At 36.4% G+C, this 13,178-nt stretch overlaps 1 protein-coding gene and 1 pseudogene across 1 annotated transcript; both read right to left on the bottom strand.

The window, feature by feature from the left end:
* Nucleotides 1–5,097: 5,097 nt before the first annotated feature.
* On the bottom strand, nucleotides 5,098–6,409 carry LOC112081558. Its single transcript, XM_024148321.1, has 4 exons — nucleotides 6,134–6,409; nucleotides 5,801–5,903; nucleotides 5,477–5,727; nucleotides 5,098–5,313 (listed from the first exon to the last, which is right to left on the bottom strand). The coding sequence occupies exons 1-4, from the start codon at nucleotides 6,407–6,409 to the stop codon at nucleotides 5,098–5,100; spliced, it is 846 nt and encodes a 281-aa protein (XP_024004089.1).
* Nucleotides 6,410–9,971: 3,562 nt separating this feature from the next.
* On the bottom strand, nucleotides 9,972–12,549 carry LOC18026662 (annotated as a pseudogene).
* Between the last annotated feature and the right edge of the window lie 629 nt (nucleotides 12,550–13,178).

Below are 13,178 nucleotides of genomic sequence, written 5' to 3' on the forward strand. Positions count from 1 at the left end.
TCGATTGGATTCACAAAGACAACAACCTTGATTGTGTTGTGAATTGTATACTATATATATATAAACATTAAAGAATATTAAACATACATATTCAATAAGAGAACAGAGCACACTGATTTGTTTACTTTTTTTTCAGTTGTTTTCTTTTATGCACCAAGCTCCATATTGAGGGTTTTACTGAAAGTCTGAAGCACATTTATATAAGGGCTTTGCTTGGAGGACTAATTTATTCATGTAACAAAACCGTTTGCATTTTAAAATTTGACATATATAAAAGATTTAGGGGTTTAATATTTATCTCTAATAGTAATTCTATTTGCTTTAGGTCAGTGTTTCTATATATGTGTATCTTCAAGTATTTGCTTTAGGTCAGTGTTTGTATAGCAATAATATGATTTTTTCAATCATTTTGAAAGCAACTGTAGTATTACAGTCTACTGGAGATTTTATAACGGTATAGATAACCATACTCGATTCCTGACCTAACAAAAAAAAACAACATTTAAAAGGCAATGCACTCTCCAAAATCCATGAAACTAGGGGGTCATTCATTTGTTGACAAAAAAAAGGGGGGGGGGGCGGAGGGGGGGTCATTCATTTTTTTGGTTGATTCATTTTCATTTATGCTGTTGCGTTGACCCACCGATAAAGCAACGACCTTCTCATTATACAAAAACAAACCCAATTTCATCATCTTTTGTTTTGTTCATAAGCAAGAGCCACCAAACACTTATAAATTTATAATGAAAACCATTTTATTCTCCACCGTTTTTAATAAAATCATGGGACTCCACCATCATGACTTTCACATCCAAAGACGTGAGCCACACGCAACACAAGCCAATCCTCTCTAAGACCATCTCCAATGGTTACCTTTATTTTTGTCTCTAAAATAAAGGAATTCTAAAATAGAGGTATATTTGTCTCCAATGGTTACCTCTATTTTTCCCTCTAAAAAGGAATATTTTCAGTATATTCTTTTTTTTAATTGTTCTTAACACCTTTTATTGATAAAATTTATGAATGAACCCCACTTATTTTTTTTTACAAAAATTTACAGAAATTATAATAATACTAATTTGATAAATAAAATTTGTGAATTAATCTTTTATTGTACTTTTTATAAAAGTTTTCATAAATTATAATAATACTAACCTTTGACTACTAAAATTTTTAAATTAATCCCACTTATGTTACTTTTTTATGAAAGTTTCAACATATTATAATAGTATTAGAAGTAAAAATTCATAAATTAAATTGATGTTATTTTTCATTTATTTTTATATATTTTTAATTTGTAATTATCTTTTTTAGTTTAATTTGCAATGAGAATTTTTATATTTAATAATATCATATGTTTTTAATTTTTTTTAAAACTATAACCAAAATTATCACATTTATATTCATAAAAAAAATTATACTTTTTACATAAATAAAAATATTTAAAAGTTAAAGGACTGTTTTATAAATAAAAAAGTTCACCTCTATTATAGAGGGAAAAAATAGAGTCCCTCTATATTTGGAGGAAAAATAGCAATCTCTATTTTAGAGGTGAAAATAGAGATGGATTGGAATATAATTTCTATTTTTATCTCTAAAATAGAGGTGGGTTGGAGATGCCCTAAGCTTATTATACACATCAAAACAAAACAAAAAGCCAAATGCGAAAAAGGATCACACAACAACATCACAAATTAAGATTCAAGACAATGAGAGTGAAAGCAACTTTGATCAACTTCAAATCAAAACTTTCCAAATCATGCAACAGATTTGTCTCTCTCTTCCACTTCAGAGTTAAAAGACCTATCTTTATTAGACCTCTTCGTCGTGCTCGTCATGGCAATGTCAAACCGAACCACTCTGTTCTTCTTCCTCTTTGTTGTCTTATCTCTGTTATCTCAGCTCAGGGGAGCTTTCAAGAGCTGGAAACAAGCAGTGAGAGGTATTGGGCTTATCTAAACCCAAAGGTATGGCTTTGGGTTTAGACTGTTTGGTCATGTCTTTGAACTTGTGAAACCATGCATTTAGGATCATTTCGGAAATTCTGAACTTGTGATTCCCCATCTCATCTCTCACTCTTCACAAGATTTTATAACGTTCTCCTATATCTCTTTTTTGTTTCCGTAGATAAATAAAAGCAGAAGAAGCAGAGTCGCTATTGTGATAGATAAAGAAGAAGCTCAAGATTAGAATGCATGACAGTGAGAGAAAATTGGGGGCCCCAATTCAGAGAAAGCTAAAAAAATGACTTTTGATTGTATCATCATCACCAGCACTCAGCATGAAGTACTTGAGATATCACATTTACACGCTTAAGTTAGCTTTTGATTAATGTTTTTTTTTTGTTTTAATCACATTAATTAATTTGCTAAATCATTAATTATAGAAAACTAAAAATAAAAGAGTAAAAATATACTAATGTTTTACTAGTATAATATGGTTATTATTTTACAAAAAAAAAAAATCACAAAGGAAACCACAATGAAAAAGAAAGAGAAAAAAAGCCAAAAATCTATGCATTTTTTATGTTCAGTAACAAACGTTACCAAGCGGACATTTTTACAAGCCATCTCCTAAACCAATCACTTTACAAGCCATCTCTTAAACCAACGTTACCAAGCGGACATTTTTATGTTCTGTAACAAAATCAGTTTTAGCCTTTTAGGGAATCCATTAAAAGCTTTTTTTTAAGTAATTATTGACCAAATGGCAATGGCAATAAAAGAAAACGCAGCTTTTTTCTTCTGAAGAAGCTTTTTGACTAAAAACATGAAAACGTTCGCACCATTTGCAGCCTTAGTAAATGAACAAATCAAAATTTAAAATAAAAAAGATCAACGTTCAGCTAAAACTTTTACATATCTTGGTTAGTGCATATGATAGTGAAATAATATAGTGTAATTTCCTTTCGATACTTCTTTGAATTTTGTAAAGCCTGAACCTTATCTTATGTTTTTAAGTTGTTCTTCTCTCGAACTTAGTATAAATATTGAGGTGATCAAATGTTTAAATCAAGAACAAACTTTGTTTATAAGAATAACTCTCTTATTATGTTTAGAAAATCTTTCAAAACTAAAACATCAAAACATGTATCTCTCTTCATCAATGACTTACATATATGTATATAGTGTCTTGCACAACTTTGCTAAGCCACTTTCCTTTACCTATTAGAACTAGATATCTCTTTATCCAATAAGGAATATTACCAAAACCCTAATTATCTACTTAACCAACTTGTTAATAGTATTAGGCCTTGGCTTAATGTCGATACTTACTCAACATTCTCCCTCTTAAGCTTCAACTTGATCTTGGACATGTCTTAGACTCCTATCAAGCTTCTCATTTCACTGAACTTAATCTTTATCAGAGCTTTAGTAAGAATTTCAACCTTCTGCTCAACTCCCGGCACATGCTCCACGTCGACTAACTCCTTCTCATTTCAATCTCGTATAAAATGGTAGTGTTTATGAATATGTTTGCTCTTACCATGAAATACGGGGTTCTTTGTGAGTGCCATTGCAGACTTGTTATCGACCTTGATGACAATATGCTTGATTTTCCACCCTGTGATCTCGTTCAAAAGATCTTGAAGCCAAATAGCTTGTTTAGCCGCCTCTGTTGCTGCCATGAACTCAGCTTCAAACAAAGACAGAGCCATTGTTTCCTGTTTCTGCGAAAACCAAGTGATTGGTGAGGATCCAAAGTAAAATAAATGTCCTGTGGTGCTTCTTCCATCATCCGGATCCACATTGTGACAGTTGTCACTAAAACCAACGATCTTCTTTGTTCCTCCATGACAGAACTTCAAGCCAAACGTGATTGTCCCTTTAAGATACCGTTGTATGTGCTTCATGATGTTGCCATGTGACTTGCAAGGACTCTCGATATATCTGCTAGCAACTCCAACAGAAAACGCTAAGTCTGGCCGTGTATGCAACAAGTACCTTAAGCACCTTACATTCATTCTATAACACGTAGGATCTATCTCTTCTTCTTCTTGAGTCTTTGAAACCTCTAATCCGAATTCCATGGGAATTAGTGTTGGATTGCAGGTCTCTAAGCCTTCTTGTTTGATTTTGATTCCATCCTTCCCTTGATGAACTTCGATACCAAGGTAATAAGTTAGTTTTCCAAGGTCTAACATGTCAAACTTTGTAGCCATTCCTCTCTTGAACTCACTTATGACCTTAAGAGTATTGCCTGTGACAAACAAATCATCCACATAAATAGCAACAATCAGTAATGATTCTTCCTCTTCTATGCGATACACTGAGTTTTCCTTGGAGCATCTTATGAACTTCATTCCTTTCAGGATTTGATCTAGCTTTGTGTTCCAAGCTCGAGGAGCTTGCCTTAGTCCGTATAAATCTTTTGAAAGCTTGTATACCTTTTGTTCCTGCCCTTTTATCTCAAATCCTTCAGGCTGTTCAACATAGACATCTTTTTTTAATTCTGCATGTAAGAATGATGTCTTCACATCAGGTGAATCTCCCATCCATGTGATGCTGTTAATGCTATCAACAGTCTTATGGTTTCTAATCATGCAACATGTGAAAATACCTCATCAAAATCGATGCCTGATTCTTGTACATATCCTTTAGCCACAAGTCTCGCCTTGTACTTGTTGATAGTACCATCTGCATTCTTCTTAATCTCGAAAACCCACTTGAGACCAATGATCTTTGCCTCCTTCATGTTGATAGAGTCTATCTCCTCTCTACATGCTTGTCTCCACTTTAATGATCATTTTGCATCCTTAAAGTTCATTGGCTCATCATCTATTGAGAGTAGCAATATTTCACACTCAATTGCTGCTTGCAAGACAAAGTCATCGAGATACCCTAGCTTGCGTACTGGACGACTTGATCTTCGAAGCGGTTGCTCTGTATCAGCTTCATTAGGTTGATATTCTTCTGCATTATGATCAGCTTTGGGTTCGTTAATGTTGCTCGACACCGCTGATGGTATCGCTCGACAGCCTTGTTCATTAGTGTCGCTCGACACCGCTAATGGTGTCGCTCAACACCCGTCGTTTCCTCCACCTTCATGATCATAACCGATTACTGCAGGTCTTTCTCCTGCATCAATAACTTTACCCTACCTCATCTGAAACATCCCTGGATCCCTTCCTGATCCATCTCTTGGTTTGTTCCAATTCCAGCTTGCCTTTTCATCGAAAACCACATCACAACTCACCGTAATTCTCCTTGTCTCTGGATTATAGAGTCTATACGCCTTGGATTCTGGCTCAATCTCAAGGTGTACTAGCATATGTGACTTATCATCCAGCTTCTTGAGATTGACAGCTTCCACCTTTGAGTATGCGATACACCCAAAGACTCTTCAATTGCTCCAGACTTGGTTTCTTTTCTCGCAAGCATTCATAGGGAGTCATGTTCTTAAGAGCTCTTGTAGGTACTCTATTGATTACGTATGTGGCATGTCGAACTGCTTCTCTCGAAAAGTAATTAAGTACGTTCATAGCCTTGAGACTGCTCCTAGTCATCTCCATTAGAGTTCGGTTTCTCCTCTCTACTACACCGTTTTGTTGTGATGTGTAGGGAGCTGTGAGATGCCTCTTGATCCCCTTTGATTCGCAAAACTCATAGAACTCCCTAGAGGTAAGCTCTCCTCCTCTGTTGGTTCTAAGAGTCAATATTGCTCTTCCAAGCTCCTTTTCAACCAGCTCTTTGAACGCCTTAAATCTTTCAAATGCCTCACTTTTCTCTTTTAACAAGATAGACCACATGTATCTTGTAAAGTCATCTATGATAAAAAAAAAGAAATATGTATTTGTTACCAGCGATAGTTGGTGGTGAGATCGGACCACACAAATCTGCGTGAAGAAGTTCCAGCGGCCTTGAAGCTCGGAACATCGATGCTTTTAGAAAGCTTTGTCGAGTCTGTTTTCCGACTATACAAGAGTCACACAGTCATTTTTCTTCTCAAATCTCTGGTAGACCGTAAGCCATCTCTTGTTCTGACATAGCTTTTATTGTTTTAAAGCATATATGTCCCAATCTTGCATGCCATCTCCAAGTCTCATCCTCTATACTTGTGCTTAGACATATCGGTTTTCCAATTTTCAGGTTGGCTTTGTAAAGTCTATTGGGCGATCGTATGTCCGTATGACCTTCACCAAGAGTCTTCCACTCGGATCATGTAGAGTCAAGTAATCCTGCCTCATTCTGACGTCACATCCAGCTTCGGTGGCTTGTCCTAGAAACAGAATGTTGCCCTTGAGCTCAGGTATATAGTAGATATCTGATACAATTTTCTGCTCAATTGTTTTACTTTGAAACAGCATCGATCCCTTTCCAACTATTCTCAGGCAAGAGCCATTTCCAAACTTCACTTTTCCCCCTATGTTTTTGTTAAGCTCAAAAGAGAATGCTTTGTTGCTGGTCATGTGATTACTTGCTCCATTATCTAGATACCAAATTAAAGTCCCTCTTCACCTCCTTTGTTTTCATTGTTCTTTGGTATTAGTTTTTCTTCATTCAAAAACACCATCTCATGCATATAAAGTGCTTTATCAGCTTCTTCTGTCTCCACTTTATTTGCTTCTTGTGTCTTTTGTGATCGTTCAGGATAGACAGATGCAAAGTGTCCGGGTTTATCACACCGATAACAAATCACCTTTGATCGATTCTTCTTCTCCTTTGATTGGTTCTGATTTGTTGATCGATCTTGGGAGTTAGAACCTCCTCCTATGCCTCGTCCTCTGTTTCCTCTATCTCCTCTACCTCGTCCTCTCCCTCATGAGCTTGAAGAACCTTGCTGTTCTGAGTTAGCATATAGTAGCTTGCCTTGGATGTCTCCGTGATTCTCTTCCTCAAGAATCCTTTCTTCATACGCCTTAAGCCTTCCTACTATGTCTTCATAACTCGTCGTTTTCAGATCCAACACCTGCTCAGGGAGGCGATGATGTGAATAAACTTACTCCTTGCAAACTATTGAGAAACTTCTTCACAAGTTTTGGTTCTTCGATGGTTTTCCCTAGAGAAGCCGATTTTGAAGCTAGTTTAGATAACTTTCCCGCGAAGTCATCTATCTTGTCCGACTCATTCATCTTGATTCTCTCAAACTCGGACATTAGGGTTTAAAGCCACGCTTCTTTGACATGATCAGCTCCTAGATGCCGTGCTTTGATCGCATCCCATATCCCTTTAAGAGATTCTTGTTCGCCGACTTGCAGAATAAGAACTTCCAGGACAGATTGAAAGAAGAGTCCTATTGCGATATCATTCTTGTTGGGATCGGTTGAACCAGGTTTGATTGTTTCCCACACCTTATGGATTCGCAGCAGAGCTCTCATCCTCATAGCCCACACCGTGTAATTTGTCGCGGTTAGCATAGGGCACTAGATAGAAGAAGGAACACTTTCCTTCGGGTTAGGGTTTGGGACGCTCCCATAGTTGGATATTGAACGATCTTCGTGTTTCAATATCGCAGGTCTCAAGCTTCTCCTTAAGCTCTGATACCAATTCAAGTGTTTAAATCAAGAACAAACTTTGTTTATAAGAATAACTCTCTTATTATGTTTAGAAAATCTTTCAAAACTAAAACACCAAAGCATGTATCTCTCATTGATGCAACTTCATCAATGACTTACATATATATAGTGTCTTGCACAACTTTTTTAAGCTACTTTCTTTTTCCTATTAGAACTAGATATCTCCTAATCTTATAAGAAATATTACCAAACTTTAATTAGCTACTTAACCGACTTGTTAATAGTATTGGGGTTTGGCTTAATGTGGATGCTTACTCAACAGGTGATACAGAGAAGTCAATGATGAGATCATGATAATCAATAATTTCCCTTTTCATTCGAAAATCATTGAATTATATGGAGCAGCTTTTCAGTCGTAAAACAATTTGGTCCCAACATGTCCACTAACACCGAACAAGGACACCCTTTTCTCTTTACATTCCCTTTCCAAATCAACATTTTTGTCTGACTATTTTTTTTCTTTCAACAAAGAAAAGATAATTATCCAAATAAAAACATTCCGTAATCCTTACGTCAAACTGGCACAAGTGATCAGTGAGATATGAATCTGAAACAAGAACTAAGTCAGAGAATTAACAAATAATCCGAGAATACAGAACAAAATTATAAAATTGCCAATAAAAAGGAACTTGGAAGTCAAGAAAAAAGGAAAACAGATAAAGCAAATAAACAAATAAGACTCCCCTTTTGGGATCGTAAACATGACATGACATGAAGAAATTGGGAGGACTTAGAAACATAACCTCAAATACAAGAAGCTGTAAAACTCTGTTCAAATTTGGAGAGAGTATCAAATTAAAGATTCATTGTCTTCCCAAAATGTCTAAGAAATCATGCTCAAGGTAGTAGATGGTAGCATGTGTGGGTGTCGGATATTGACTGGTAATGGATGTATATCATCAACATAGGACGTACAAAAGAGTAGATTGAAAACATTATTGTGTTTGAATAATAGTTAGTACATGTGACATATTGATCGTATCCACACAAAACCTTATCAAAACCGCTCACAGTGGTTTAAATGAATTTCATGAGATTTTTCTAATTTGTTAGTACACAACTAAACATTTGATTTCTACCAAATCCTAAGAAAATGACTACACAAAAAATGTACATGTGCTATAATCAAATCATTTCAAAGTCTTTCCCAGACCAATAATATTGCAGTTTCAAATATTTGTTTTTTTCTTAAAACAACTCTTATTTATATTGATATCTATTATAAATCTTTTGAGCATATTTTCTTTTTCATGCAATCATGCTCTGCGCTGCAGGCAGATCCCTTGCAATCATGCTCTGCGCTGGCGTACATGTGCATATTGTCTTTGTCCTTGTTATTTTCAAAGTACATGTGCATATTGTCTCATTGTGGTCTACTGTTTGAATCTCAGATATACAAAGGTAGAAGAGAGAAGGGAATACTTTACTACCTACAATAACTACATGCTTATCAAGAGCTCAGGACAATTGCTGACCTTGGGACTATTCAATTTCTTAGAAGACCATCTAATGTCTGCAGACCATCTAATGTCTGCAGACAGATCCCTTGCAATCATGCTCTGCTAGCATATATGTGCATAATGTCTTTGACTTGGTTATTTTCAAAGTAGAGGAGGATTTCGACTTGGCGTTTGGTTTCCTTGCAGCCAGCTTCTGTATCTTTTACAAGTCAATAAAAGATGAATTAGAGTTAGCATATCTGATACTCATCAGTTTAGTGTTGTGTTGGATGAAGAACTTTTTAGTTGGAGGGAATGGAGCAGCGTGTATGGATAAAGAAAGAGTGGAAACTTCACAAAGTGATAGAGGTTGATGATAAGAGTTCGAAGAAAGCTAAGGCTAAGAAATCGAAGCTTTATCTTCTGTTTTTAAGTTTTCTTTTGTCAAACTTAGTATACATATTGAGGTGATACAGAGAAGCCAATGATGAGATCATGATAATAAGTAATTTCCATTTTGTATTTGAAAATCTTTGAATCATGGAGCAACTTTTCAGTCGTAATGATAATTTTGAAAACAATTTGGTCCCAATATGTCCACTAAAACCGAACACTTTGAGGACACCCTTTTCTCTTTACATTCTCTTTCCAAATCAACATTTTTGGCAACTATTATTTTTCCTTCAACAAAGAAAAGATAATTATCCAAATAAATAAAAACATTCCATAATACTTACGTCAAACTGGCACAAGCTAAGTGATCAGTGAGATATGAATCTGAAACAAGAACTAAGTCCGAGAATTAACCAATAATCCGAGAATACACAACTAAATATAAAATTGCCAATTGAAAGGAACTTGGAAGTCAAGAAAAATAAACTGAGATTAAGCAATAAGATTCCCCCTTTGGATTGTAAACATGACATGATCACACGAAGAAATTGAGAGGACTTAGTAGCATAACCTCAGATACAAGAAGCTGTAAAACTCAGTTCAAATGTGGAGAAAGTATTAAACTAAGATTCAGTGTCTTCCAAAACGTCTAAGAGATCCCGCTCAAGGTACATAAGATATATATCACTACGTTGTTCCTCTTCTGTTGCTGCTTTACGGTCCTCCTGTATGACCAAAAAAAAAACAGAAAAAAATATGTTGATAAAAAAATAAAGAAAACATTTATCTATTACAAGTGATTTTTCGAATATTCACCATAGGCATTAAGCATTCGATATGAAACAAGTCGTCGCACTGTTTGCAGATGTAAATATTATCCCCAGATGAGCATTCTGATCTACAAAGAGAACACCTTCTCCTATCAGAGGTATACCTATCTTCGACAGAATGTTGATGTTTCTGGCTCTTAACTTTGGGTTGGAGTCCCAAGACACTCTACATGTGCTTTAAAGCTACAGTCAACACAACCATAGAACGAAACGCCACAGGGTTTAGCACAAACACTGCAGGCTTGTGTCAAACGTAAGTCTTCCATCCAAAAATTATAAAGATAGTGGCTGTGAGACTTGATCTTACTTATACCCCCAGCTTTGATGCATTCGATGTGGAAGCTGATATTGCAACTGTAACAACTATACCCATGCTTTGGAATATTCATCTTGCAGGCAATGCAGTTGCCTCCACTTGTAGCTCTCATTGAAAGCATGTGATCCGAATGAAATGGATGATCATATATTGATTCTCTCCAAAATTCAATGCAGCGAGAATGATATATCTCTCCACACGTTATACATGATAGAGCTTTTCCATATAGCTTCTCAAAACAAATAGCACAATCGGTCATATAAGACCTCGATACCATAACTTGAACTATATCATGCATGTCACTAATGTATTGTCCTTCCCATTCTCCAATGATTTGTTTCCCTAACATCCCAAGAGAATGTTTACCTCTCAAGGCGCATTTGATGTCAATGACGAAATTGCATATTCGACAAAGGAGGATAAATCCCCATAAAGATTCTCTGCATTTACTACAGTTCTCGCTCTCCTGTTTAGGAGGATTAGGCAGGAGTGTTAAAGGATGTTCCCAGTGAAGAAGCCGATTTTTCCATGGTTGCCCCAGCTCTGCACAAAAATCATGTGTCTGGAATTCGCATGATGTGCATTTACATGGGTTACCGCATATTTTTCCGCAACATATGTGGCAATTTACGTCTTCGCTAAGCTCACTCATGTGGATCGGTCTCATCACATGAATATGCAACACATCATCAACCTTTAACATATATATGTATGGAAAAAGTTAGGAAAGACTGATCCAAAAGAAAAAAAGCATTTATATGACCAGTGTATCGACGACTATAAAGACACACCATGAGTTTGGAATCCAATATGTTCGTTTCACCGCTTTCTTGATTAGTTGCTCTTGTGACATCTTCACGGCCACATAAATATAAATCTTTCAAGTACAATGGGGAGGGATTTTCCTGTTGTTTATGAGTAAAAGTAATTCATCAGCATGGTCGTCATCATTAACAAAAGAAAGAAAAAAAATAGCGTTTACATATTAAGTACCTTACGTAGAATGCATTCAATATGACCAAGATAATCACATTCTTGGCAAGAATAAGCATGATGTCCTGCATGTACCACTGTCTCGCATACTCCACAATACTCCAAAGACTCGTCATTGCCTAAGAATGTTTTGCACACAAGGGGATGAATGTGAAAAGATTTCTTGACGAGAGACTTGGGTATCCCAAGACACTCGAAATGAAAGTTCATTTCACATTCGACGCAGTAATAATAGGAATCGAGAGAAAGGGTACTAGTTCCCATGCATATCTGACATGGGCTTCTTTTGTCAATGGCATAACGAGCATCAGTAGCTACATAAAACAGCCTGTGCTTATGAGACTCGTGCATCAGACCTCGTAACAAAGAATCTGCACACCTTAAATGGAGGTCAATACCGCATTCTATGCAGCTATACGGCACACCAAAGATCGTTAAAGTGCACGCAACACAACTTATTCGACCACCACATGTTCGTTGGTAACTAAGGCGTGTGAGAGGGTGTGCTGGATGTACAGGGTGTTGAATCTCCATTGGAAGATCAAAGCACTTGTGGTGAACAAACGAGTAACAATGAACACATCCGTAACATATGGAGGAGGGGGATACAGGAAGCTCACATAGCAGGCAAGAGCCTTTGGCATCTGATCCTGGCCTACACCTCCTGAGTAAGTGGCAGTGGCTGTCATGGAGCAACTCTTCAACGTCCCAAGCGTCACTGATGTTAACTCGTAGCGCACAACCAAGATCTAGGTAGATCTCACATGTTTTACACTTGTAGAAGGAGCCACAAGACATTTCCCCACACCCTGAGCAAACGACGTATTTAGGTTTCCGATCATATTTGAATTGACAAAACTCTAGAGGATGCTCAGGGTGGAAATCGTGATACACCTTCTCCGGAAGTTCGGAACAAGATAAGCATAGATCGAAATTACAAGGCTTACACTCAAACTCCACAAGCTCATCTTTGTGGCATATGTTGCAGACGCTGCCTGTGACGGTCTCCGGACAGGTCAGATCGCATTCATGTGAGAAATGCTTCAGTGTTTGCAAGGCCATGGGCGCAAGAACTCGACAAGAAAAAAAAGAATGGTTCAAAATGAATTTTGATCCAAAGAACAAAAACACTGATGGAAAACTATGGACCTTGATAAACCACTTATTTTCAGCAGACAACTCTTTAGTTTGAAATGCAGAGGCAGAGATCTCGAGATGCCTCGAGAGGTGGAAAGATACGAATCGAGGCCTCGTGGTTGTGAATTGTGTACGATGAACGTTAAACAATATTTAAACATACATAGTTAAAAAGAGAACAGAGAGCACACTGATTTGTTTATTTTTCTTTCAATTGTTTTCTTTTACGCACCAAGCTCCATATTGAGGGTTTTACTGAAAGTCTGAAGCTCATTTATTTAAGGGCTTTGCTTGGAGGACTAATATATTCATCTAACAATCAACTTTGCATTTATAAAATTGACATGTATAAAAGATTTAGGGGTTTGATATTTATCTCTAATAGCAATTTTTTTTTGGCTTTAGATCATTGTTTGTATATACATGTGTATTTTTCAAGTATTTAGCAAGTATAATATGATTTTTCCAATCATTTTGAAAAACGACGACTTTGTCAACATACAAAAACAAAACAAATTCATCATCTTGGATTTTGTTCATAAGCAAGAGCCACC

The sequence above is a fragment of the Eutrema salsugineum genome, unplaced genomic scaffold (genome assembly GCF_000478725.1).
Source record: "Eutrema salsugineum unplaced genomic scaffold, Eutsalg1_0 scaffold_10, whole genome shotgun sequence".
Classification (NCBI taxonomy): domain Eukaryota; kingdom Viridiplantae; phylum Streptophyta; class Magnoliopsida; order Brassicales; family Brassicaceae; genus Eutrema; species Eutrema salsugineum.